The sequence below is a fragment of the Penicillium solitum genome, assembly GCF_028829755.1.
Source record: "Penicillium solitum strain IBT 25940 chromosome Unknown utg000008l_segment0_segment0, whole genome shotgun sequence".
NCBI lineage: Eukaryota > Fungi > Ascomycota > Eurotiomycetes > Eurotiales > Aspergillaceae > Penicillium > Penicillium solitum.
The window spans coordinates 1862324-1885616 of NW_027072127.1; the positions used below are offsets into that span (position 1 = coordinate 1862324).

General features: G+C 48.0%; 11 protein-coding genes across 11 annotated transcripts; 5 read left to right on the plus strand and 6 right to left on the minus strand.

Annotated features, from left to right (window-relative positions):
• Positions 1 to 954: 954 nt before the first annotated feature.
• On the plus strand, positions 955 to 2499 carry N7455_010009 (phenylalanine--tRNA ligase; the record flags this gene model as incomplete). The annotated part of the gene is made up of 1 exon (XM_040957454.2): positions 955 to 2499. One exon carries the CDS (start codon positions 955 to 957, stop codon positions 2497 to 2499), a length of 1545 nt encoding a protein of 514 aa, XP_040812036.2.
• Positions 2500 to 3083: 584 nt separating this feature from the next.
• Positions 3084 to 3952, minus strand: grpE (mitochondrial nucleotide exchange factor MGE1; the record flags this gene model as incomplete). Its single annotated transcript, XM_040957463.2, has 3 exons — positions 3084 to 3116; positions 3182 to 3607; positions 3686 to 3952. The coding sequence occupies 3 exons, from the start codon at positions 3950 to 3952 to the stop codon at positions 3084 to 3086; spliced, it is 726 nt and encodes a 241-aa protein (XP_040812087.1).
• A 1278-nt stretch (positions 3953 to 5230) lies between these two features.
• N7455_010011 (zinc-dependent alcohol dehydrogenase family protein) lies at positions 5231 to 6390 on the plus strand (the record flags this gene model as incomplete). The annotated part of the gene is made up of 3 exons (XM_040957378.2): positions 5231 to 5747; positions 5801 to 6158; positions 6216 to 6390. The coding sequence occupies 3 exons, from the start codon at positions 5231 to 5233 to the stop codon at positions 6388 to 6390; spliced, it is 1050 nt and encodes a 349-aa protein (XP_040812092.2).
• A 266-nt stretch (positions 6391 to 6656) lies between these two features.
• Positions 6657 to 7478, minus strand: N7455_010012 (uncharacterized protein; the record flags this gene model as incomplete). The annotated part of the gene is made up of 2 exons (XM_040957490.2): positions 6657 to 7347; positions 7399 to 7478. 2 exons carry the CDS (start codon positions 7476 to 7478, stop codon positions 6657 to 6659), a joined length of 771 nt encoding a protein of 256 aa, XP_040812050.2.
• Positions 7479 to 7914: 436 nt separating this feature from the next.
• On the minus strand, positions 7915 to 9701 carry N7455_010013 (putative methionine permease; the record flags this gene model as incomplete). The annotated part of the gene is made up of 4 exons (XM_040957415.2): positions 7915 to 8053; positions 8102 to 8499; positions 8553 to 9281; positions 9345 to 9701. 4 exons carry the CDS (start codon positions 9699 to 9701, stop codon positions 7915 to 7917), a joined length of 1623 nt encoding a protein of 540 aa, XP_040812077.2.
• Positions 9702 to 10280: 579 nt separating this feature from the next.
• On the minus strand, positions 10281 to 12282 carry N7455_010014 (Major facilitator superfamily domain general substrate transporter; the record flags this gene model as incomplete). Its single annotated transcript, XM_065606353.1, has 9 exons — positions 10281 to 10487; positions 10544 to 10579; positions 10632 to 10834; positions 10888 to 10954; positions 11003 to 11213; positions 11270 to 11435; positions 11486 to 11748; positions 11833 to 11981; positions 12034 to 12282. The coding sequence occupies 9 exons, from the start codon at positions 12280 to 12282 to the stop codon at positions 10281 to 10283; spliced, it is 1551 nt and encodes a 516-aa protein (XP_065460316.1).
• A 486-nt stretch (positions 12283 to 12768) lies between these two features.
• On the plus strand, positions 12769 to 14456 carry N7455_010015 (uncharacterized protein; the record flags this gene model as incomplete). Its single annotated transcript, XM_040957392.2, has 7 exons — positions 12769 to 12942; positions 13006 to 13097; positions 13160 to 13409; positions 13461 to 13589; positions 13645 to 13681; positions 13735 to 13853; positions 13911 to 14456. 7 exons carry the CDS (start codon positions 12769 to 12771, stop codon positions 14454 to 14456), a joined length of 1347 nt encoding a protein of 448 aa, XP_040812079.2.
• Positions 14457 to 15651: 1195 nt separating this feature from the next.
• Positions 15652 to 16503, plus strand: cbpA (putative calcineurin binding protein; the record flags this gene model as incomplete). The annotated part of the gene is made up of 1 exon (XM_040957403.2): positions 15652 to 16503. One exon carries the CDS (start codon positions 15652 to 15654, stop codon positions 16501 to 16503), a length of 852 nt encoding a protein of 283 aa, XP_040812067.2.
• A 933-nt stretch (positions 16504 to 17436) lies between these two features.
• On the minus strand, positions 17437 to 18576 carry N7455_010017 (DNA-directed RNA polymerase II core subunit RPB3; the record flags this gene model as incomplete). Its single annotated transcript, XM_040957465.1, has 3 exons — positions 17437 to 17824; positions 17898 to 18463; positions 18523 to 18576. The coding sequence occupies 3 exons, from the start codon at positions 18574 to 18576 to the stop codon at positions 17437 to 17439; spliced, it is 1008 nt and encodes a 335-aa protein (XP_040812137.1).
• A 597-nt stretch (positions 18577 to 19173) lies between these two features.
• On the minus strand, positions 19174 to 20456 carry N7455_010018 (NUDIX hydrolase). The gene is made up of 2 exons (XM_040957494.2): positions 19977 to 20456; positions 19174 to 19871 (listed from the first exon to the last, which is right to left on the minus strand). Exons 1-2 carry the CDS (start codon positions 20023 to 20025, stop codon positions 19444 to 19446), a joined length of 477 nt encoding a protein of 158 aa, XP_040812043.1. The 5' UTR covers positions 20026 to 20456; the 3' UTR covers positions 19174 to 19443.
• A 739-nt stretch (positions 20457 to 21195) lies between these two features.
• On the plus strand, positions 21196 to 23176 carry N7455_010019 (arginyltransferase; the record flags this gene model as incomplete). Its single annotated transcript, XM_065606354.1, has 9 exons — positions 21196 to 21250; positions 21435 to 21479; positions 21569 to 21644; positions 21704 to 21889; positions 21947 to 22351; positions 22418 to 22515; positions 22574 to 22639; positions 22733 to 22983; positions 23051 to 23176. The coding sequence occupies 9 exons, from the start codon at positions 21196 to 21198 to the stop codon at positions 23174 to 23176; spliced, it is 1308 nt and encodes a 435-aa protein (XP_065460317.1).
• Positions 23177 to 23293: the final 117 nt, after the last annotated feature.

A 23293-nucleotide genomic window follows, 5' to 3' on the forward strand; every position in this document is an offset into this window, starting at 1 on the left:
AATACCAACGGAGACAAATCAGATCTCCGAAATCACTCGGCCAGCCGCCAAACGGAGAGGAACAGCCAATCAGCTCAACTACCTTGATAGGGGGTCACCACTTTGATCCAATCAGATCCTCGGTTTTGCGGTCTTTCTTTTTGCGGAGATAAATCTCTTGTATGGAACATACAACCCTGGTCCAGAAACCCCTCAGGAAACCTGAATAGCAACCTGCTTCGGTCGTTGAAATGGATGCCGAGGGCATCTTTGCACATACAGGCGTTATAATATTCACTTTAATAGAGCTGATATGACAAGATCGGCTATGCGGGTCTTCGGAGTTTTTACGGATATTGGACGGTTGGCGTCGGTCTACCGAGGGGTTCTGCAGGAGGGGCAAGATATCATATGCATAAAGGCTACCTGGGGAGATATGATAGTTAGAAATGATGTAATCGGGGTATAAAAGGTATAAGAGGTATAAAATATCTTAATGACTGGAATTAGGGCTACCCTAGTTTAATATATTGTTTTGCGAGTGCTTTCTCGGCGCAAATGGGATGATATTTATATTCAGGCCTCATCGCACATGAAAGTTGAAATGTAAAGAGCTGAAATATGATGTAATATCAGCCAAACTACTGGTTTTTATCCTCAGGGAAGTATATATATCAAAAAGAGATATATAATTTATAGTCATACAAACTGCATAGTACACAAAACCTTCAATTTATACATGTAAAAGTTGAAATGGCTTGAGCTGCCAGCTGTAGCAACTATAGAGAAAACCAAACATATTTAAATCACAAGTCTCTCTCTTCCAGAAAGAGGTAAATACTAAAGCTTTTTCTAAATTTCTTTGTGGTGCATATTGACTGGACAAATGTACTTCGGGGACTAATTTCCCCGACCCGAACATGTGTTGATAGCGTCGATAGACAACATGGAATTCTCACAATGTCCAACCCAACAATGAGGCTATTCGCTACCGGTCGAGCCCTGCGTGCAAGCAGTGGCCGTTGGTCAATTGCCTCAATTCGACCCCAAACCGCCATTCCGCGCACCCTCCGACCGACTCCCATCTTCTCCCGCAACCGCGAATGGAGCTCAACCACAGCTCGCTGGAGTGAACAAAAAACAGCCACCACCTCCAAAACCCCCCAGCAACAATCGCCCCTCAAACTCGAAGGAGAGACCTACCGAACCGACGAATGGACCAACACCCCCGCTACAATCCTATCCCATGTCGGACGCCGACTCTACCTCGACGAGAACCACCCTCTCGCCATTACACGCAAACTCATCGAAAGCCAATTCACATCCCCAAGCTTTGGAAACTACTCCGAGAAGAACCCGGTCGTCTCAACAAGACAAAATTTCGATGTCCTCGGTTTCCCCGCGGATCACCCGGGCCGCAGCCGTACAGATACCTACTACGTGAACGACAAGACAGTGCTGCGCACCCACACCAGCGCCCACCAGCAAGCGTATTTCCAGCAAATCTCCCGCAATGAACAAACCCGTCCAGAGGAGGTCGGATACACCGTCGTCGCTGACGTTTACCGTCGCGACGCAATCGACCGCAGCCACTACCCCGTCTTCCACCAGATGGAGGGCGCGATGCTATGGAAACGACCCGCGACGAACCCACTCGCCGCCTCAGCCGAGACCGCAGCGATGATCATGGCTGATGTGGAGAAAATCCCGCGCCACGATGTCGTGGTCGAGGACCCGAACCCGACTATCCACGCCCAGCGGAACCCGCTGCAGGATAAACACCACAGCGTCGAGGAGGTGGAGGCCGTGGCCACGCACTTGAAGCGCTCGCTCGAGCGAATGGTTATCAAGATCTTCACGGAAGCGAGCAAGGCCGCTGCGGCGAGTAGCGGTGGCGCGGAGCAGGAACTTCTCAAGGTTCGCTGGATCGAGGGGTCCTTCCCGTTCACCAGCCCTAGCTGGGAGCTAGAGGTGTTCTGGCAAGATGAGTGGTTGGAGATTCTGGGATGCGGAATCATCAAGCAGGATCTATTGATCAACTCTGACGTGCCTGATCGGATTGGATGGGCGTTTGGATTGGGTCTTGAGCGGATTGCTATGCTTCTTTTCAATATTCCCGATATCCGACTGTTCTGGTCGCGGGATGAGCGGTTCTTGTCGCAGTTCCGGGCTGGTCATATTGCTCGCTTCGAGCCTTTCTCGAAACACCCGGCTTGTTATAAGGATGTTGCTTTCTGGTTGCCTCCTTCGGCTGTGACGGGTGGTAACAGCGCTGCTGGTGGGGGTGTGCCTTTCCATGAGAATGATGTTATGGAGATTGTTCGTGGGATTGGTGGGGATCTTGTTGAGGATGTTACTCTCATTGATGAGTTTACGCATCCTAAGAGTTCGCGGAAGAGTATGTGCTACCGCATTAACTACCGGAGCTTGGAGCGGACTTTGACGAATGAGGAGAGTAATGAGTTGCATCTGAAGGTCCGGGAGAAGCTGGTTGGAGAGCTTGGTGTTGAGTTGAGGTGAGGTTGGAGATTGTTGGGTTATACTTTGTACTATACTGTGATTATTATGGAGAACATGTAAGATATAGCATTCCTCTCATTAAGTAAAGAGCGATATATGGATATTATTAAGCTAAAGTTCCAATAGATATAGACTATAGCCAGCTTTGTCTTTGATTAAAGTGTAATTTAGGGGATTACCAAAGGGTTACCAAAGGCGGAAGGAGAATGAAGACACCAGAGGCTATGACAGTGCCCCGAAGAAGTGTATATTATACAGTGAGTGGAGGAGAGAGTTATCAGGGGACATAGAGGTACAGACGTCACAAAACAAGTGAAAACGCACCACCAACATGAGACAATCCGTACGCCTCCAGATACATGCAACAAGGGTGTGTATCATACAGCCGAATCCAAGAGACGAGCAGAAAGATAGCAAGGAAGAGTAATTTTCCGGGGTCCAAAAGCCAGCCGTATCCGAGCATAAAACCCTATCGTGATCATGATGTATGACATATGGTACAGAAGAAATAAAGAAAAAGTGAAAATGCGGAAATGGATCCAAGAAGGTCGAAGGGATTAAGAATCTAAGTGATCGTCGATGATTTAAGCGTTCTTGACGACACCGACCTTAGCAGCCTATAAGAAAGAAAGCAGTTAGTCACAATACTCTAGAATCTGTGGTTTTAGTAGGTAGAACTCACCCGCAGAACGCGGCCGTTAAGACGGAAGCCCTTGCTCTGGACGTGCATAACATCACCGTCCTCGAGACCAGCAGCCGGGGCCATGAAGGTAGCCTCGTGCAAGTTAGCATCGAACTTCTGGGCCTTGCCGTCGACCTTCTCGGCGGGATCGAAGCGCTCAAGACCGTGCTTCTGGAGGGTGTTGAGGAGGATTGACTGGGTCATGTTGAGACCAGCGACGAGATCGAGGAGGTCCTTGTTCTCTTCGGTCTTAGCAGCGGCGAGCTTCTCCGCGGGCACGGCCAGCAGCGCGCGGTCGAAGTTGTCGATGCTGTCGAGGAGGTCCTTGGCGAAACCCTGGATGGCGAACTTGCGGGCGGCGTCCATGTCGCGCTTGTTGCGCTCAACAAGGTTGCGGGATTCGGCGACGGAGCGGAGCCATTTGTCCTAATAAGAAATCTGGGTTAATATTCGTTTGCGAAGGAGCTGCGGAGCTACCCGTAGTAGTATGGGGAAATAGCTTACCTTGAACTCAATGGCTTCCTTGGTCTTCTGTTCAAGCTCCTTCTTCACAGGGTCCTCGGCCTCTGCGTTCTCTGCGCTCTCGGCTTCGGTGGCTTCCTTGGTCTCTGTTGAGTAGAGACGGGTAGACCGGGGAGCGAATGGCCGGATAGCCGGGAGACGAGCTTGCTGTGTGGTCCGTCGCAGCGCCAGCGATGCGGTGGAGGGGGAGGAGGTGGAGAGGATGGAGCGGGCGGCCTGAGCCTGTCTGAGGATGGTTCGTTGGAACATTATGAATAGTGATATGTGGAATTGAGAATGGAGACTCGGTGAACTGGGGACTCACTTGTCCTCGGACAAATTTAATCGGGAATCACCTGACCGCCTTGGCAAGGAAAAACGCTGGGCCGAGGGGACCTTCTCCTGGCTTCTCCAACTATTACGTACTATGTCTGGGCATGAATGCATGGTTTGAATCATTGTAAGAATAATCGCATACGAAACAGCAATCTATTGGCCTGTGACTTACAACTATTACGCAATTGGCCATTTGCAACCACCCCGGGTGCACAGAGGATGGGATTCTGACATCAATATATACAAGCTGAAGTCTATTGCTCAAGGCTTTACATATGTTGCTTCAACATAAGCACCTAGCATCGCAAAACATTGAAGCAGGAGAATGTAAGCTCTCTATATCATTTATTCCTCACGACATTGATTTACTGTTTTGAGGGACTATACATGGCAAGTAATCCAAGACCGTATCCAGCTTGGTTTACTCTTTTCGGATTAGCGCCATAGGTAATTTCAACGCAGAAGGTACTTCTTCTTCCGAGAATAATTTTGGTTTATTTATGTCTGGGGTATCTCATCTACAGATCTAATCATCAAGCCAGTGTTGTACAGTTTCTTGCTATAAAATCATACTAACAGAAGCCCGGATCTATATCATCCTGCTAAGCGGGTCTACGACCTCTAGGTAGATGACCTGCGCCTGAAACCCGGCAATTTCGTGCAGAGTAAAGAAAGCATGTATATACTACTACCATCTTGCTATATATTATATAACTAGGGAGTTTAATATTAGTGACGTTTGGCAACATGTACTGTTAATTTCTACAACCACCTAATTAGGAAGGAGGTCTTGAACTTATTGCCAGTTGGGGCTAAAATATCAATAACGGCGGTTTGGCCGAGTGGTCTAAGGCGATTGACTAGAAATCAATTCCGTTCGCGGGCGCATCATGCAGCCGTCGTGCTCTATCTTTTTTTGCTATTTTTTGCTCTATATTGTTGTGCTAAGGAGGATCTTAAGATATGCTGCTAATCCTAGTATAAGTTGGTAGGATGGGTAAAGATGATCTATTGATCTAATGGGTTCCGCATTGGGGTGACGTCGGTAGGTAGGTAGGTCCGTTAGGCCATTATAAATCAACCTCTAGGCTATTTGTTTTACCACAACAAAAACTTTGATATTTATTTAGACGCACAGAAGAGCCATATTCTAGTCCGACACATTTCGATAACTTTGACCGGTGTTCCCACCAGAAACACCCTAAAAAAGAAATGTCGAACCCTCAAGTCACCCACCGTCGCGCCTTCAGACGAACGGACGATTATACTCCAGGAAAGCCAAAATTAAAGCTTGTACAGGAAGCGCTCGCACTACCACTTGCACCAACAGGAGTCTTAATCAAAGTGCATGCCATCGCTCTTAACTACCGCGACGCGAACATCGCAAATGGAGGGAACCCGTGGCCGGTGATCCCAAATGGGATTCTGGGCAACGACGCAGCAGGCGAGGTCATCGCAGTTGGAGATAAAGTGAAGAAATTCACTGTCGGGGATAGGGCCGGGCCTATTATCGACACTGAGAATATAACAGGGCGTGAAGTGAAGCGGTCGTGGTTGGGAGCAGACGAGGATGGAGTTATGGCGGATCATATTATTTTCGACGAGGATGTTCTGTGTAAATTTCCGGACTATCTTGACTCGGTTGAGGCTGCTATGATTCCTTGTGCTGGTGTTACTGCTTGGTCGGCGTTGAAGGGTATGAGTATTGGGCAGACTGTGTTGATTCAAGGTATGTGGTGCTCCAGGGGTTGAGGTTTGATTCAACACTAAGCACTGAATTAGGAACCGGGGGTGTCAGTCTGTTTGCACTCAAGTTTGCAAGGGCTGCGGGCCTGAGGGTAATTTTGACATCTTCGAGTGACAAGAAGCTCGAACAAATGAAGATCAAGCATTCATACCCGCCGATCATGACGATAAACTACTCTCAAACGCCCGACTGGGACCAGGAGGTTCTCAGATTGACCAACGGTGTCGGTGTGGATATTGTTGTTGAAAATGGCGGGTCTAGCTCCTTAGTTAAGAGTATCAGATGCACTCGACGTGGCGGCGTGGTCAGCCAGGTTGGATATCTTTCACGGCAGGACCCTAACGACCTGCGGGAGCTGATCCCGACCCTTATCGATCGGAGGGTTACTTTGAGGTGAAGTTTATTCTATCATAATTATTGGATATTGAAGTCTGACTTGGAACAAAACAGAGGTATCAATGCAGGGTCAAAGCATGACATGGAGGACTTCTGCGTTGCGTTATCAGTAGCTCAAACGCCGCTGGATGACCTCGTTGACATAATATTTCCATTTGAGGAAGCCGAACAGGCTGTTAAATATCTTTGGCTGGGTAAACAAGTTGGGAAGATTGTGCTTCGTATTTAGACAAAGGTAAAGCGTCTTTGAAGACACACTGCAATATGAAACTACATGGACGATGCCTGGGGTATAAGGAATCTATAGTCAATACCTGGGACTAGGAGCTCATGACATTCATTCCACTTTACACCTTTGTCAGACTATGTATGAAGAAAGTAGTGTCATTGTAATGTGTCGCTTACTTGGGGTATTTCGAAAACATCTGAAGCTATGGGAGAAATTTGGTAGAAAACCATCATCCAGATGCAATAGATATTGCTTCCTCTTAGCAATCACGCGTATTCTTCTGGGATAGGGTAATTCGGTTCATTTTCAGCTTGGGACTTGAGAATTCGCATGATGGCGCGGGCTTCCTCTCGATGCTCCTCCCTGTTGTAGTCCAACCCGTAGGCACGTGTAATTCCCTCTTCAGTTATGTGTTTCTGCCTAAACCACCCTTTTTCGGCCCGTGTCAGCTCCTCCACGCCTGAGGCTTGAATCAGACCGGATGCTTTGAAGATTTCAAATCTGTACCGCTCACGCTGGGACCAGAATGCGTGAATCAGGTAGGTCCCGTTAGAACACAAAGGTGAGATCCCGAAATCATGGCCTAATGGAGGAAGGTGAGTCTGGACTTGATACAATATGGGGCCTTGATCCATAGGCTTGAAGAAAGCCTGGATAGAACCATTAATGTTCGCCACAATAATACCGGAGACATCTGGGGAACTGGGGGTCGGTATGACAGTGTAGTTGTCTAGAATGGGCTTTCCGATGATGTTGCAAAGCATTGCGGGGGTATGCAGCACGTTCTTCAAGCGGAGGAAGTTGTTCGGATGTGGATCGGTCTGAAATGGCGAGCCCCTAGTGGAGAGAATGACAGTTCCCATCCCAATGACTTCCGCCCAGCCTCCAGCGATATCCGTGACATACGACCTGAAGGGGATGTAGTCGTTACCGAACCAACATCGATCCTTGGCGGTACTGGCTTAGTTAGATGGATGCATTCAGCTCTGCGAAGGACGGAATACTTACTGGGTGTCGGAGGCGCTGGACCAGACCCAGGAGGGACATAGGGGAGGCGGCCTATTGGGCTTCCCCGAAATCGATGCCATGGTAAAGCGATGGTTTATTCAAAGTCAACCCCGAGGAACTGGGGAAAGTGTGTTGCGAAGTGCATTTGAGATTCTGGCAAATACAGATAGAGAGGGAGATCCATATGCTGTATTTCTGGGGGAAGAAGTTGAATGGGAGAGGAAGGAGATGAGAGGGAAGCGAAGAGGAAGAAAGGGAAGAGGTGGAAGAGAGGAAGGAAGCAGCATGGATTGTTTGTCGCGCGTGGGAAATCACTGCTTTAGACCTCAACCACTTTCTACATGCATTACAAGCGGACAACTCGTGGACATTATCCACCACCTAATGTCTTTAGGGACCAGGGGGTTTCTCCCTTATAGACAGACTCGGTATTATATGAACCAACACTGTCTCCCAGACATGAACATGAAGGCGACGACCAATTTCATGAAGCGATCATGATATGCGTCAACGCCGTCACTTATCATATGAATGAACGAGCTTGATGATGCTAGTCCCATCGGCCAGAATCTCTTTCTCTTCCTCGAGCTGGTAATTTCCCCACCGTGGGAGTAACACTGTCCAGACATACCAGTAAAGAACACCCGAGAGCACACTGTGTTTGTTAGCGAAGCAACTCTCACATGGAAAAACTGTCACTCACATTCCAATTCCGACAAGTGGATAGGTGGCATAGAATAAATTGAGGTCTCGCCAATTCGCCGGCGGGATGAAAGGCGCTACTAGCAGGACTAAACACACCGCGACCCGTAACCAGACAGCCGGCAACCACGCTTTGAAGGGCCGTGGAAGATGAGGCTCCCGGTATCGTACTACCAGCAGACCGACAGTGATTGCCAAGGCAAACATCTGTCCAGGGTATCCCTCCAAGTCGAGGATAAAGTTATAGACGTCCCCTTTTGGCGGTAGGGCGAGGACCAACATGGAAGGGATATAGTGTACAATAAGTCCACCCAGTGGAGTCCCAAATGGTCGTGAAGACCCCAGAACCTTTGGCCATGGGAGAAAGCCTTGTCGGGCTATCTCTTGACACACACGTGCCTACCAAATGTTAGTATTTATTAGCTTTCACTTCCATATATCCAAAAGCATACCAGGCCAAAGGTCACCACCATCACATTCCCAGCAGCTGAAATGGCAATAGCCAGTGGAAAGAATATTCTTCCGACATGAGCTCCAAACAACCTTTCAAATAGCAGTGCGCCCACGAGTTCGCCGCTGTTTTTGATCTCTTCGAGTGGAATGACCAAAAAGTATGAAAGATTCGCAAGGAAGTATAGACCACCGGCTGTGACCAGTGCAGTAGGACACACGGTCTTTACTATTCCCACGGGATCATGAACTTCACTGAGGACATTGTTCACGTTGCTCAACCCAGCGTAGGAATAATAGACTTTGAACAAAGCCGAGGAGAGTAAACTCCAGCTCCAGTTCGATCCTTCCCACATCGAATCCCAAGAAAAAGAACTGACCCCTCCTGACACTGGATATATATTATCAGTATCACCATACAAACCGAGGAAAACCACCCAGACTCCCGTCAATGACATCGCGGCAATGAGGAAGATCTTCACCCAGCCAAGGACATTCTGAACAAAAATGCCGGTCTTCAAGAAACAGCCATGGATAATAGTAATGGCCGTCAAAAGGCCAACGGCGAGCACCTTATGTTGAACCTCGGTGGGCTCAATACCAAGCGCGAAGTACGTGTATTTCGAAAAGATAATGCAGTTGCTGGCCGTGAACCCCAGGAGCACTACCTGGGCAGTTATAAGGCTTGATGCGAGAAACCGCGGTCGGGGATAGGTATACTCGAGGTACACCTGTGCAAAAGGTAAATGAATTTAGCCGAGGTATTTCTGAAATCCTGCAGCAATGCGTCTTACCTTTTGTCCTCCTGAGCGAGGTAGCATGCATCCGAATTCCATGAAGACGGCTAGCCCGCAAGCTGATAATATTGTGCCCACCAGCCATACTAGTAGGGTTAATCCGATGCTTCCGGCAGATCTGACGATTGAGCCTGGTGTTGCGAAGATACCGCTTCCAATCACTTGCGAAACGACTAATATGTATGCGCTTGACCAGTTGATGCTCTTTCTGTAGGGCGTCCCTGGTAGGGTATCGACGTATGGCGCGGGGAACTCATCGGATGAGAGGCTGAGTGGTTCTTGTTGAGAGCTATGAGATATATTGTTGGGGTGAGCTGACGGGTTTAGGAGAGGTTGTCTCTCCTGGATGTCCATATTGAGCCGTGGTAGATGGTTGTATAGTTTGAACAACTATTTAATTGTAGCAGATCGGCGAAAATCATTCTATGATTTAAATGAATTCATTCAGAGAGGAGAATCGAGGAGATAAGGTGCTTTTAGACGGTGCTTGGAAATCATAACAGATTGGCTGGCACGTCATTCAGGCCGACTGTTGTGTATCGGATCCTTGCAGCTGGGTGGTTTACGCCATAGGAATGTGATCGCACAACCCACATGAGATCGAAATAAGAGCCTATTATGCCTTTGGATTTGAAATCAATGTGAACATATGACCGAGTACTCCATTCGAGGCAGATAGAACGATCCTTAGCTAGTACTATATATAACTAGCACATGATTATTTAGACAGGAAAGAAATATCCCAAACAAGTTACCCAAAAAGGAGCACAATAACATTTCACCTAAGATAAAGTACAGGTATTTAGATTCTAAAAACATAAGCTTCTAAAAACCCAGATTGAATATAGAGAGTCTCCAACTATGCAACCCATCAGAGTACATATCGGCTGTTTTCAAATTAGTATCAGATCCCAAGACCAAACCAGTGGAAACTTACAAAGTCAAATTCTCCTTGTCAGTTAAATCCAGTTGACTATTATCCACAACGAGAGCGACCTTGCCTCCATCCGAGTCAACCGTCTCGACAACTCCATTGCTAGTGACTTGATTAGCTTCCGCGAGCTTGTCGCGACGTTTATTTTCTCGGCTCAGGTAGATCCGGAGCACAATAATAATGATCGAAGGAAGGATTGCAGCGACCTTAAGAGTTATAAGCTAAATGTTTCCCACATAGATTTACCAAAGAAGAGACTTACCACAAGCAAAATAATCCAAGTTGGTCTGTACCGAGGCTTGAATCACTGTTAGTATGACAACTCAAGCCAACTGAAATGAAGCACTCACCTTCCATTCCGGCCGGAACAATTGCGGAGAGATAATATTTCCCAATCCGTATCCAATATGATAAAGCGCAATGACGGTAGTTTTCTTCGTATGACCCGCCGAGGCATTGGCAGCCCAGATCATCACAACGGCATATGGGATACCGGTTGTAGATCGAATCCAGATTCCCGTGATGAGACCCCATCGATTAGACCAGGGTAAAGCTGTCGGGCAATTAGTAGTAGATCACATTTTTGAAAAGAAAACAACTACTAACCTAGTAGAAGGATACTTGAAAGAGCACCTGGAATGTATGCAATGAGGGATATCCATGCTCGACAGTTCTGCAAGTCTCAGTCCATGTTCACATTAAATGTCCTGGCCTGGCTTACCTTGGTGTTATACAATGTGATTGCAGCCGTAATGAGAGAAACGAATGATACAGCTCCCGACACGGTTCCTAATAGTGTCGTTTGAAGGACGGTGAAACCAAATGACTTGATAATCAGTGAATATTGATTTGTTACTCCGTTTGCCATTTCCTGGGACCAGGCGTGTAGGAAGAAGAGCCAGGTTTTGGGGTCTTGAATTGCTTCGATGAACCTAAGAGTTATAGTTAGTTATTCAATCGTGGATTTCCTCTAGGCAAGGTATCTCACTGATATTTTTTGAAAACCTTTTGCTCGATCCCGGAATGGTTCTCTTTGATCCGTAAAATGGCCTTTGCACGCTCTTCGGGTGTCAGGAACTTGGCATGGATAGGGCTATCGGGAAAGAGGAGATAGACAAAGACACCAAAAATGACCGTGAGGACACCAGTGATAACTGGAATACAGGTTAGCAAGCTGAAGGATGTACCTGGGGAACAAACATACCCATGAACCATTTCCATGGAGAAAAGCTGCCCGTATCAATCCAGAGAACACCATAAGACAATAAACCTGACGTGATAGGGCTTGCATTACCAATTGACCACATAACCGGCATCATGACGGCCTGCTCGCCATAAGTAAAGAACATGGACATGGAAAGCAGGAATGCTGGAACGATGGATGCTTCTGCTACCCCAAGGAAAAAGCGAACAACAAAAAGAGTCGCAAAACTGTTGCAAGGGATGTGCAAGAGCGTGATTCCGCCCCTTTAGAGCAAGTTAGTGACTGATATACCATTATTCCAGGATAAGTGAAGAACATGCCATACTACCAAATTGCCAGCCAGCCACTTCCCGACAGGAAACCGCTGCAAAGCCCAATTCTGTGGCCATTCAGCCAAAAGATACCCGAAATAGAAAATTGAAGAGAGCCAGTTATATTGATTTGAGTTTAGATGCGCATCTGTCATGATTCCTAGGATCGCAGAACTTCCGAGCTGCTATGATGTTATTACTGAACTCTCATAGGTATCTCCAATTGGATCAACATACCGTTTGCTTGTCGACATACATCAAGTGATATCCAATGCAAAGAAAGGGTAAAATCCGCCATAAGCACTTTTTGCGAATCTCTTTTGCTTCTTCGGGAGTTGGGTCTGTGACTTGAATTTTTGAGAATAGCTTAAAACTCTCATCGGCAAATTGACCAGGGAGCTTTGGCGCAGTATTAATCTCATTATCACTTTCTTCACTGGCTTGTCTTTCCGCCACGAAGCCAGACTTGTGATTTTCTACCGCCATCGTGTGAAGTATAAGCAATGAAGAATATAAGCAACGCACGCAAAATGCTCAATCAAATACAGATAATCGCAGCCCTACACACGTACTTATGATGCTCACCGGCCTGCAGATAAAATTGCGCAATGTCCCCAACTTCCGTCGCCTTCACACTACGGAGCAATTCACACACAGATAAGAGGAATTAGACGTGGGGTTCACAACAGTCTTCTCCTAATATGGAAGGTCGTACACTAGTATCTTCCTTGGCAGAAGAATGCTTGGTTATCAGAACGCGGACTTAACTTGTACAAACGTGAGTCTGACTCCAAAGCACGCCTAAAATCGCCATTGCGGGGTTGCGTCAGCGCTGCATTTGCTGGCGTGCTTAAATACCCCGAGGTCATCGCCGCGATAGACCCGAACTATAAAAAAAGTTGTTTTTTGCCAGAATTCATTTTATGTCGCAGCTGATCCTTGCTTAATCGACAAAGATCTAATTATATCAACATGCCAGAAAAAGGCCATCCTATTCGCGTCTTGATTGCCGGCGCAGGCATCGCAGGTCTTGCGACGGCTATATCGCTAACACGTATATCAACTGTTCCAAACTTGGATATCCAGCTATATGAACAAGCTCCAGAGCTCTTGGAAATAGGAGCTAGCATTGCGCTCAGCCCTAATGTAGGTATCTTGTGCATTATTTTGAAATGATTAGACTATCTAACCGTGAATGTGAAATATCAGGGCATGCGCACACTGGAGAAGCTTGGCGTACACAATGCCCTAAGCGACGAAGTTGGCTTTAGAGGTCCGAGTGGAATCCCGCAGATCTTCCGGTATGGATCCATCATATATATTCGACTTGTACTTCTCAGCACGCTGACCGATAGATAAATAGCCACTGGAAAACGGACCAAGTAGTGTCAACAGACACTCATAGCAACGTCTCTGACCCCCGTCACCATACTACCCGCTTCCACCGCGGCCATGTGCACTCTGCTCTGCTAGAGCATGTCCCCAAAGAGTCGATCCACTTGGGCAAGAAGATTGCGCGCGCGGAAGCTGATGAGGCTGGTGTTTCGTTGTATTTCGAGGATGGGACTAGTGCTCACGGAGATATCCTCATTGGGGCAGATGGGATTCGATCGGTTTGTGATATGACCTTGGTTAACATTGCGGTTTTGCTAACTTGAGCTTAGAGTATTAGACAATCGTTCATCCCAGATTATAAGTTACGCTTCAGTGGGAAGATATTCATGAGGGCGACGTTTGATGCCTCGTTGGTAGAGGGCAAGATCCCTGATTTGCCTGCTGATTCGATCCACTGGGTATATTTATCACTGTGCTGGGGAGTGCTAGAACAATTGCTAACAATATTAACAGTGGGGACCTAAAGACAACTTCTTTGCGTCTCGGCTTGGTAAGTGGAAAACAATGAGCGTCTCATAGCCGCATAGATCTGACAAAACCCAGGCAAGAACCAGTACACCACTGTTGGTGCATACGATGACCCACGCTCGGCAGAGGAGGTGGAGAAGAGCATTGCGTGGGATCAAGATGGCAACGTGGAGTTTTTGAGAGACAGATACAAAGTATGGTGTCATATTCCCAATTGACATGCCCGAACCCACTTGACTCACAGTTCTTAGGACTGGAACCCCACGGTCAAAGCTCTGACAGAGCTCACACCATCCACAAATCTTTATCCCAATTTCGCAGGAGATGCTCTCCCAAACTGGATCTTTGGGTCACGAGTGACTTTAATCGGAGACGCAGCCCACGCCCACGGCGGTGCCTTCGCAGCCGGAGGGTCACTGGCACTAGACGACTCGCTCGCCCTTGGCCTTGCATTCAAAGAAGTGTTCTCTTCGAAGAATGCCACGTTCTCAGCTCGAAATATCAACAAGGCATTGCGGCTGTACAGTCAAACCAGGCAACCGCATACAGCTCGGTTGCTGGGTATTGTGCACAGTCAGATCAACAAGAAGGGTACTATTTTTGCGACACCCGAAGAAGAGGATGCTGCGCTTGTTACCCGACTCACGGGCAGGCCAAATACGGAGTGGCTATCGGAACACGATGTTGAAGCTGCGTTTAACGCTGTTGTTGAACGAGAAGGGGCGCAGCGACAGGTACGCCTTGCTGAGTCGGAAACAAAGACAGGAGAGATTCAGCTCCAGGGTAGCAAGTTATAGATTAGATTCATTGGTTGCCTTGTGGTTCAATCAACATATAGATTAAGCTTATAGAGGGATCGTGTTTATGCGATGTGGTCTTTTTTTCTTGGCACTTTCAGCTGGTAAGACATCCCGAGACATCTGTTTCTAGGAATCCATGTATACGAGTGGGTTTTGCAACATTCGTCCCAAACAAGGCTGGGGTCTGGTGTTCTGTACAACTGATGGGAACAAGTGATCTAAATTTTGGTCCGCACGAGGCTTGTGGGCCGGGATGTGCCACGAAGATCTGTGCCAGTGCCATAGCCTGCCTTGCTTTCACCATGTCTCGGGAAGCAATAGGGTATACATATGCTCCATAAATAATCAATTGAGTAGCCTTGGTAAAGCGAACGCGTATAGCCCTAGGCTTACGCTTACTATTGCAAAGCCCCAGGTTCGTTATCCAAAGCTTGGGGTAAAAATTGCGGGTGGCACTGCTTCATAGTGGAGGCTCTAATGGCGTAGGCAGAATGATAAAAGTATAAGCCAATGGGGCTTAGGCAAGGCTAAGGATACTAAGAATGAGCTAAGGATGAAAGCCTCCAGGGCTTGTACAAGGAGCACGCAGTACTCCGTGCAACGCGGTACATCACACTCCGTCTTCGGATGTTCCGGCAGAAAAGGGGCGGAGTTTCTGTTGAGAAGTCACGGGATTGTGGCTGGTGCAAGTCAAAGGGAGGATCAACTGAATGCAATGTGTGGCGTATGTGGCGCATGCACAGCATTATGACTGAGAACGTTATAGTTGATCCCTGTAAATTGCGGTAAAATAAAACAAAAAATAAGAGTAAATTTAGCAGATCACAGCCCTTTGAAGCCCTTTGATCTGAAAGAGTTAGGCCTTAAGCCGGGAACAGGTGGATCGCCAGGAACATGGAGGCGTGGAATGTACGCGGATAGGTAGAGGCAGTGCAGATGGCAATAGCTGCGCCTCACGACTTTATTTTCAGGAAAATATCTGCTAAGAGTATTAAAGAGAGGCAAATCCAGAGTCTTTGATCTTTCAAGTTCAACCATTCTAAATCATTCTCGCCATCTGACAGTCCATTGGGAATTCTAGAACAATTTCTCTCTTAAAACAGTTCTTATCCGGTGGCAACCTCCTTTATCTTCTCCTCTTATCCAACCTCCTCCAACATTCAACCCCCAATACATACAACACATATACAAAATGGCTACCTCAGTCTCACCTCCATGCTCTCTGGATTCATCGCGCACACTTACTGGCTCATCCCACACATCGCGACCATCCCTATCTCTCGATATCGCCAACATGCCCGCACTCTCCCAGCCAACACCACCCTCCAACACCCTCCTAATCACTGATCTCCACGATCTCCTCGTCTTCCAACCCCCAGCCCTAGAAGAAATCCGCAACCAAATCACAGCCGTGGCACCCCTCAACTCCTTCTCCCCACTCCCCTCAATGCGCCGCATCGTGTGCTCTTTCCACAACGAGTCCGACGCAACAGCAGTGCGCAAGCTGCTCGACGGCAAGCGTCTCCTAAACCGAGACGTATACCCCCGAATCTACTTCGGCGAGCCAACCGCAATCCTAGATGGCGGCCGCCCAAAACTCCTCGAAGCCCCGCAAGTCTCCAAGATGTTCTTCATCTCGCCGCCGCCCAGCCCCCCACACGGCTGGGTCGTGCGTAATGAGGACCCGCCCAACAAGGAAGTCCACGCAACGGACCTGGCACATGCGCTGTCCATGCTGAAGACGGACCAGACGCAGCCTGAGACTTCTGCAACCGACCCCGCAACACCGGTGTCTATCTCCTCCGACAAGCGCACGCCTAGCTGGCCGCTTGCGGGCTCCCAGCAGCGTAGCAGGAGCAGTACTATCATCTACAACCCCGAGGACCATGGTGATAGTCCCCATCTTCCGGCTGTTATGGTTGAGGATATGACGCTGGATGTTGAGGATGAGGATGTCGATATGGATGCGATGAGCCCGATTGAGATGTCGGTTAACCAGATGCCTCCTAAGACTTCTCGTCCGCCGGTTGAGTTGATGGAGTAGATTGTTCTCCGAGGATGATGCTCTTTTGTGTTCTACATTCTGCATTTTTAGCGAGGCATGGTTGTGTTTCGTGTATAGTCAATCGCATCTGTGGCATGCCAGGCGTTGGGAACGGATGGGCATTTTAACAGCTTTTTCGAATTTGCTTGATTTTTATTATTATTGCTTTTCGCAGGACTGTGGTTAATAAGATATCAAAATAAACACGTCTGATATTCCTTATTCATATCTGATCTCTCCTAGTAGTAGTCAACGGGTTGTATCTGATAATCTATACTAACCCCCTAGCCCTAGACTGAGTATGTAGTTGTAGAAGCTAGGGCAAGAAGGATTTGAAGGGCTCTGCGGCTGTTCTGATCCGGGGCTGGTTATGAAGTCTAGGACCCTCTGCTAAGAAAGAGTATGCGGGTTTTTCGGGGTTGGTGTAGTTGATACAGAAGGGTGTGCGGGTTTAGGGCTTCCTTAGAATGCGGGCTTTCATGGCTGCTTTGATGGATGTTTTCGTGCTTGAGATTATATTGGAACTTTGGAAGGTACGGATGTCCGATGAGAAATGAGCATGTACAGATATGCGGGTTTCTGGGGTTGTTCAATGCGGGTTTAGGACATCGCTAGCATGCGGGTTTTCATGCTTGGTTAGTAGCCTAGGGCATTGACTGAGATTTATGTTATAGTTTCCGCTCGCATGAGTGCCCTTTTAGGCAGATGGTTGGTAGTCTTAGCAGAACGTTCCATGATATTTAGTATTTTCAGGTTCACTGAACCAGCGAGTAGATATTTGAGATACAGAGACCAGTCATTCTCTAGGACCAGAAGACTGTCCCCAAGAGCAAAAGATACAAAGAAACGGAAAACTCCAGAGTGCGCCCCAATTCACCAAATCAAAACTCCATTGCGCATGCTCGAGCTCTATTTTTCTTGGGTTATGCACGTTCAGAACCCGTAGCTGCTCTGTCCATAAGGTGTAGCACCGTACGGTGTCTGTGCACTGGCGCCCCAAGCACTGGCCCCACCGTTTCCGTAGGCAGTCATGTTTCCGTCAATGCCCTCAGGAGGCTCGTAAGCATCGGGGTCGTTGGCACCCATCATCTCGGCATCTTCAGCGCCTCCGCCATGTCCATCCTCACCCTCACCCAAGAGGACGGAGACGGTGGTTGCGAGCTTGCGCTGGAGGGACACAATACCCTGCTGGATGATCATGTCTGGCTCAAGGTTTCCAATGCTCTCCACGTCGAAGTAGAAGCAGTTAGGCTCGGCGTCGTAGTCGAAGGGCTGGTCGGGGTTGGCAGCGGGTTCCCAGGCAGCGTTTTCAGAAATAGGCCTATAAAAAGTCATTGTTAGCAGATAGGTCGAAGTAACCTCGTGGATATCAAATCAATGCTCAAAATACATACCATTCCTTCGCCGCATCCTGCTCATACCAGTAGTCCACATGGCGCAGGTTGTTGTTAGGGTCATATTCAAAGCCAACAGCAGCAGTAGGAGCCCACTTCGCATGCTCCTTAGCAGTTCCCTTCTTCGCCAGACAAGTCATCTTAATCTCCTGTCCTTTGCGCAGCTTGCAGATCAAGGGACCCTTGTTCTCCGGGTCAGTGGTAACAGGATCACCAATCTTCTCGTTGATCCGCTCGCCGACGACAATCAAATCCCGCGCGTAGACAGACATGATGCCGCTACCGCAGCGCGCGTGCAGAGACAAAGTCACGCTGCAGCGCACACAGTGGTCTTCACAGTCGCAGTCTCGTGTGTAGTCGAGGTCTTGGTCGCAGTTGTACGAGTTCAAGGGGATCATTCCGAGGCGATGGGCGAGGAACTCATCGGGGAGGACTGAGGTGTTGCTTTCGATTTCGATCAGGTCGAGTGCCAGAGTGGGCACTTCGGCGAGGATGGTTCGTCGGAGGGAGTTGGCGAATGCGAGGTCGACTGCGGTCAATCTGAAGTCGACGCGGTAGGGCTCCGCCTGTGGAATTTGTGAGTTTTTTTTTTTTATCCTAATGCTCTGGGGATTCCTCGGCTTACTTCGCGGACGGTCACTTGGGGCCCTGTGGGCTCGAGATCCATTTCGTAATCCATGTTGGTATGTATGCGGCAGCGCTGCTCGCCGCCACCCTTGTCTGGAGCTGGAGGTGTTTATCCGTGGATCATAAAAGTAAGAGGGTAGGTTGAAGAGTGCGTGGTTCAATGGTGAATGACAGGGTAATAAGAACTGTTGTGGTAGATGATTCGGGCGCGAAGTTGTTGGCTTGAGGGCACGCGGATTTGCTCCCTCCAGGGCTCGGAGGCAGCTTTTTGCGCTTTGCCTAATCGGGTCACACCCTCAAGTGAAAAGCCAGTATCACGTCGTTCATTTTTTTTTACATTTACATTTACAGTTATAATAAAATGATTTTGCTTCTCTTCTGTTTCATTCCCTTCTTCTCTTTCTCGGATTCGAGAGTGGAGGAAGTGGTTCAGATTTGATTCAGTTAGGTATAGACACTGGATCTATCCAAAAGACTGGTATCTAGAACTAAGGGAAGCGCTCAAGTCAAATCTGGCAATTGAAACAGTGCAAGCAATGGATTCAGATAAAATAGTCCGATATCAAAGCTGTTAAGGTCAGGTATCCTCCAGTATCAATGCAAAAAGCGTCCCAAAGCCTTCCTGTTTGCAAAAGGCGTCTATCAGAGGGAGACAAAGCCAAACACGGGCTCAGATGGTTCATTCGCAGATGAAACAGCGGACGGGTAGCAGCAGCCCGTCAAAAATGCAAAAAAAGGGTGAGAAGGTAAAAGGTAGACAAAGCCAATAGTAGAAGCGACGAAGCCACCGTTTTTTTGGAGTTCATGTCGAGTCATTATCAGGAAGTAGCTCTCTTGGAATAGCGATGCACATAAGAGGTAGAAGAATGAGGGGAGAGTGTTGGATGTGCAAGAGAACCGGATGTGCACGCGATAGGGGTTACCGCTTCAACGAGCTGCGATTCAACGCTTCAAGCAGCTCGGGTCGATTTGCGAGGGCGGTGGCAGCTTGTGTATAGGAGACCCATTGGCGTTTCCGCTTGTGCATTTCGGGCCACTCGGTTTCCTCTCGCTCGACGGTGACTTCAAAGAACTGGTATGACGCCTTGGGCGCTTGCACGGTGAGATGGGCGGAGGGTCTCATGTCCGGGATGAGTCCCAGATCTCTGCTCACGATACAGATGACACCAGCTTCTTCCCAGGCCTCACGACACGCAGCCTGCTCGGCGGTTTTTTCATCCAGCTCCCATCCACCCTTGGGTAGCACCCAGCCTCCGGGTCCTGCGGACTGAATCATGAGGACTTTGGTCTTGTCGGCGGAAATAGGGACAACGCCGGCTACCAGTCGCTCGCCTTTTGAGCCGTACCCTAAGACAAGCCGTTAGAGTCAGGGAACACAGGGACAGTGTAGACGTAAGGGGGACGGGATCCCCCCACGTGCGCAGCCGCAAAGCGACATCAGCGAGAACTCACGTTGGTTTTTCCGCCCAACGCGGGCTTCCATCGACCGTATTTGAGCCATTGTAATAGACAATCGAATATCTTTGGAATTACTCCAGGATTGGGGTTTGGAAAGTTCCCGGAGAAGTGAAGAAAGAGAGAAAAAGGGTGGGAAGGCCAAGGAAATCAAAAAAGGTCAAGGAAAACCCAATAGATGATGCTTTCGCAAGCTCCCTCGGAGCCTGTTAGGTCTCTGAGGTGAGGGAGAAGAAGCTCTAGGTGTCTTGAGGTGTAGAGAACGGGAGCCCAGCACGAAAGCGGTCGGGGGGAAATTTTTTTTCTTTGGATATTGCGGAGGTGGGCAATGGATATCAGGTCTTCCCATTCATGCCTGACGGGGGATTGGAATGGTAAGTGGAAATAGGCATGGTTTTCAAAAGAAGATCTAAGAAATGGGAGGTTATTGAGGAATGGAGAAAAGAAGAGAAGTGGGAATGGAGGGGCACGGCGGCGGCGCAGTCCGGGAGAACAGTCAAGGTACGGGGTTTTTTTTTTTTTTTTTTTTTTTTTTACTGTCTCTTTCTTTCTTTCTCTTTATTATTTTCTTTTCTTCGTTGCATATTTACATTAATTGTCTTTGTTATACATACACTAGAGTCAATATAGTCACTATAGTTACTATAGAGAGTAAGTAACCAGTTCAATGACCTGGATGTTTCTCCTTTTTTCGACTCTATATATGGTCATGTGACTCACCATATCAAAGCACTATAGATGAGATGTTTCTATATTTGCTATATCGACTATATTTAGCTATATCCTACCATCATTTACTATATAATCTGCCATAATTTACTATATAATTGACACCGATGAGCTACCACTCCGATAATTCAACCTCACAACCCTCTAAATGTGCGTCGGGTAACGAGCCTCTAAAAACCTACGGGATTTTCTGGTACCGAGAGGGAAGAAACTCGGCCGATTTGACCAGAAACTATAAGATCGGCCCTGTGGCTTAAGAGATATGAGATACATAGACAGTTTAAAAAAAAACTATAGACTTAAATAACTAAAATTATACAAATGTACACATAAATCAAGCCATAACCCCCCTTGCCGTATAGAACGCGCGATTTACAATCTCCGCCGACTTCTCCAACCTCATCTTTGACTCCCTCTCTCCCTCTCTCCCCGTAACCACAACTCACATCCACTCCCTGCTGCATGCCAACACATATTTAATCTCACGATGCAACAGGTTGACGCCGAACGCGCGCGAGAACTGTCGCTGTTCCGCCCACTAGGTACGTCCCACTCTCCCGCAGCGAACCACTGAGATAGACATCTGTTACCCCGTGGCGCTTCCACTGGCCCAGGCCGCTACCACTTAAGGGAAATTGGCGGGGGGGGCCTCAACGCCAATGACCTGCAGGTCTTTGATCGTCCAACCCCTCTTATGCAAAGACTAATGTGATGTGATTCTCTTAGGTTACCAAAAGAACTCGTGTGGTTACTGCAAGTCCAGTGACGGAAGTTTGTTGCCCCTACCCCAGTTCTGTTCCTTTTTTTTTCTTTCTCTTTCAGGGCTAGAAAGCTTAGGCAGGGATGCTGACATGTAAAAGGTGCATCGTACTACGTCCGCTCCAATTCCGTACTCCCGGGACATTATGAAGAGCTGATCAATGGCGGTTGGCGACGGTAAGATCCCTCCGGTTGAAACTTCCCTGTAACCCATCAGACCATACTAACATTTTCAGATCGGGAAATCTTTACTACAAACAAAACCTACTTCGGTCTTGTTGTCCTCACTATACTCTGAGACTGGAGGCATCCGCTTATCGGCCCCGCCGTGATCAGCGTAAGGCCATCAACAAGTGGAACAAATTTATCCTAGGTCCGGAGTATATGCGAAAGGCAGCCCGGCTTTGTCCGCAAACCCGCGAGTATGCAATCTTATATTTGTCAATTTACTATCAGATTATTTGCTAATCAATGCATAGAGAGAAAAAGCACCGCAAGTGCAACTTCGACCTTCTGTCAGCTGTCCATCAAAGCGAGTACGGCCACGTCAAACGGCCCATTGACCCTGCTACCAAGCGTCCCATTGAACCAGCGCACCGCTTCGAAGTCACCATTGAAGGGGACTCTGTGTCTCAGGCAAAGTTTGAGCTGTTCCGCAAATACCAAACCGCCATCCACGAAGATGATTTCTCTGAGTTGACACCCAGGGCCTTTCAACGCTTCTTATGCTCAGGTATCAAGCGAGCTCCGAATCCACTGACAGCCACCAATGCTTCTGAGAAGAAACTCGGCTCATGGCATCAATGCTATTGTCTTGATGGCGAGCTCATTGCTGTTGCAGTATTGGACCTGACCCCCAACGGCGTTAGCTCCGTCTATGTTTTGTAAGCTGATGGCTGATGGTACCTTGAAATACCGAAGTATATAATAAGCTGATAATAGGCACACAGCTACGATCCCGCCTACGAACAATGGGAAATTGGCAAGCTGAGCGCCATGCGTGAAATTGCCTTCTCGATCGAGAACCAGTATCAGTACTACTACATGGGTAGGTCGCAATTGTGGTACTAAACCCCTGTTCACGCACCTCTAATATCGAACTATAGGGTACTACATTCACACCTGTCAGAAGATGCGTTACAAGGCCAATTTCCGCCCCCAGTACATCCTTGGTATGTTCCACTCGTGTCTTTGTCTTAGTACATACTTCTTTTGTACTACGTGAAAATCGTGCACAACATCTGACCCTTTTCTCTGTTACTCAGACCCTGAATCCGGCGACTGGGATCCGCTTGCCGGTGAAATGACGGAGAAGCTTAATTCCCGTTCCTATGTCTCTTTGTCTCGGGACCGAAAATCTTCCCCTGAGCCTGTGGTTCCGGAAATTGACGGGGATGTAGAGGAGGATTCCCTCTTTGGTATCGGTATGCCCGGTGTTCTTACTATCTCCCAAGTGGAAGCACTGGACCTGGATCATTGGCTGCTGTACTTTAACAACGGCTTTGTTCACATGAAGGTAAGCATTCATTTTTCTTTTCTGAGCCCCCTTGATCGAGAGGAACATCTTTACTAACTCCAACAAGAATCTGGTCGATTGGGAAACCATGTCAATGACTGAGCCAGTGTCTATCAAGAGAATCATCGCCGAGTTGGCCGCAGTCTTGGGTCCTAAAATTGTCCAAAACAGCGCAGTGGATTTGATCGGCTAGTCAAAGACGATTTCCACGGCCAAGCTTTGAGCCTAGGTTTACTACTACCAAGACCGACTGGGGTTTTTAAAACACCAGGAAAGGAGATGGAACAGAATACGTTAATTGTGTAGAATA

Excerpts from the sequence above, each read along its gene's own strand:
- N7455_010018 (XM_040957494.2), bottom strand. The coding sequence starts at position 20,025 with ATGGCTCAAATACGGTCGATGGAAGCCCGCGTTGGGCGGAAAAACCAA. Across the intron at positions 19,872-19,976 it reads CGTTGGGCGGAAAAACCAAC|GGTACGGCTCAAAAGGCGAG; the intron begins GTGAGTTCTCGC and ends GGCTTGTCTTAG.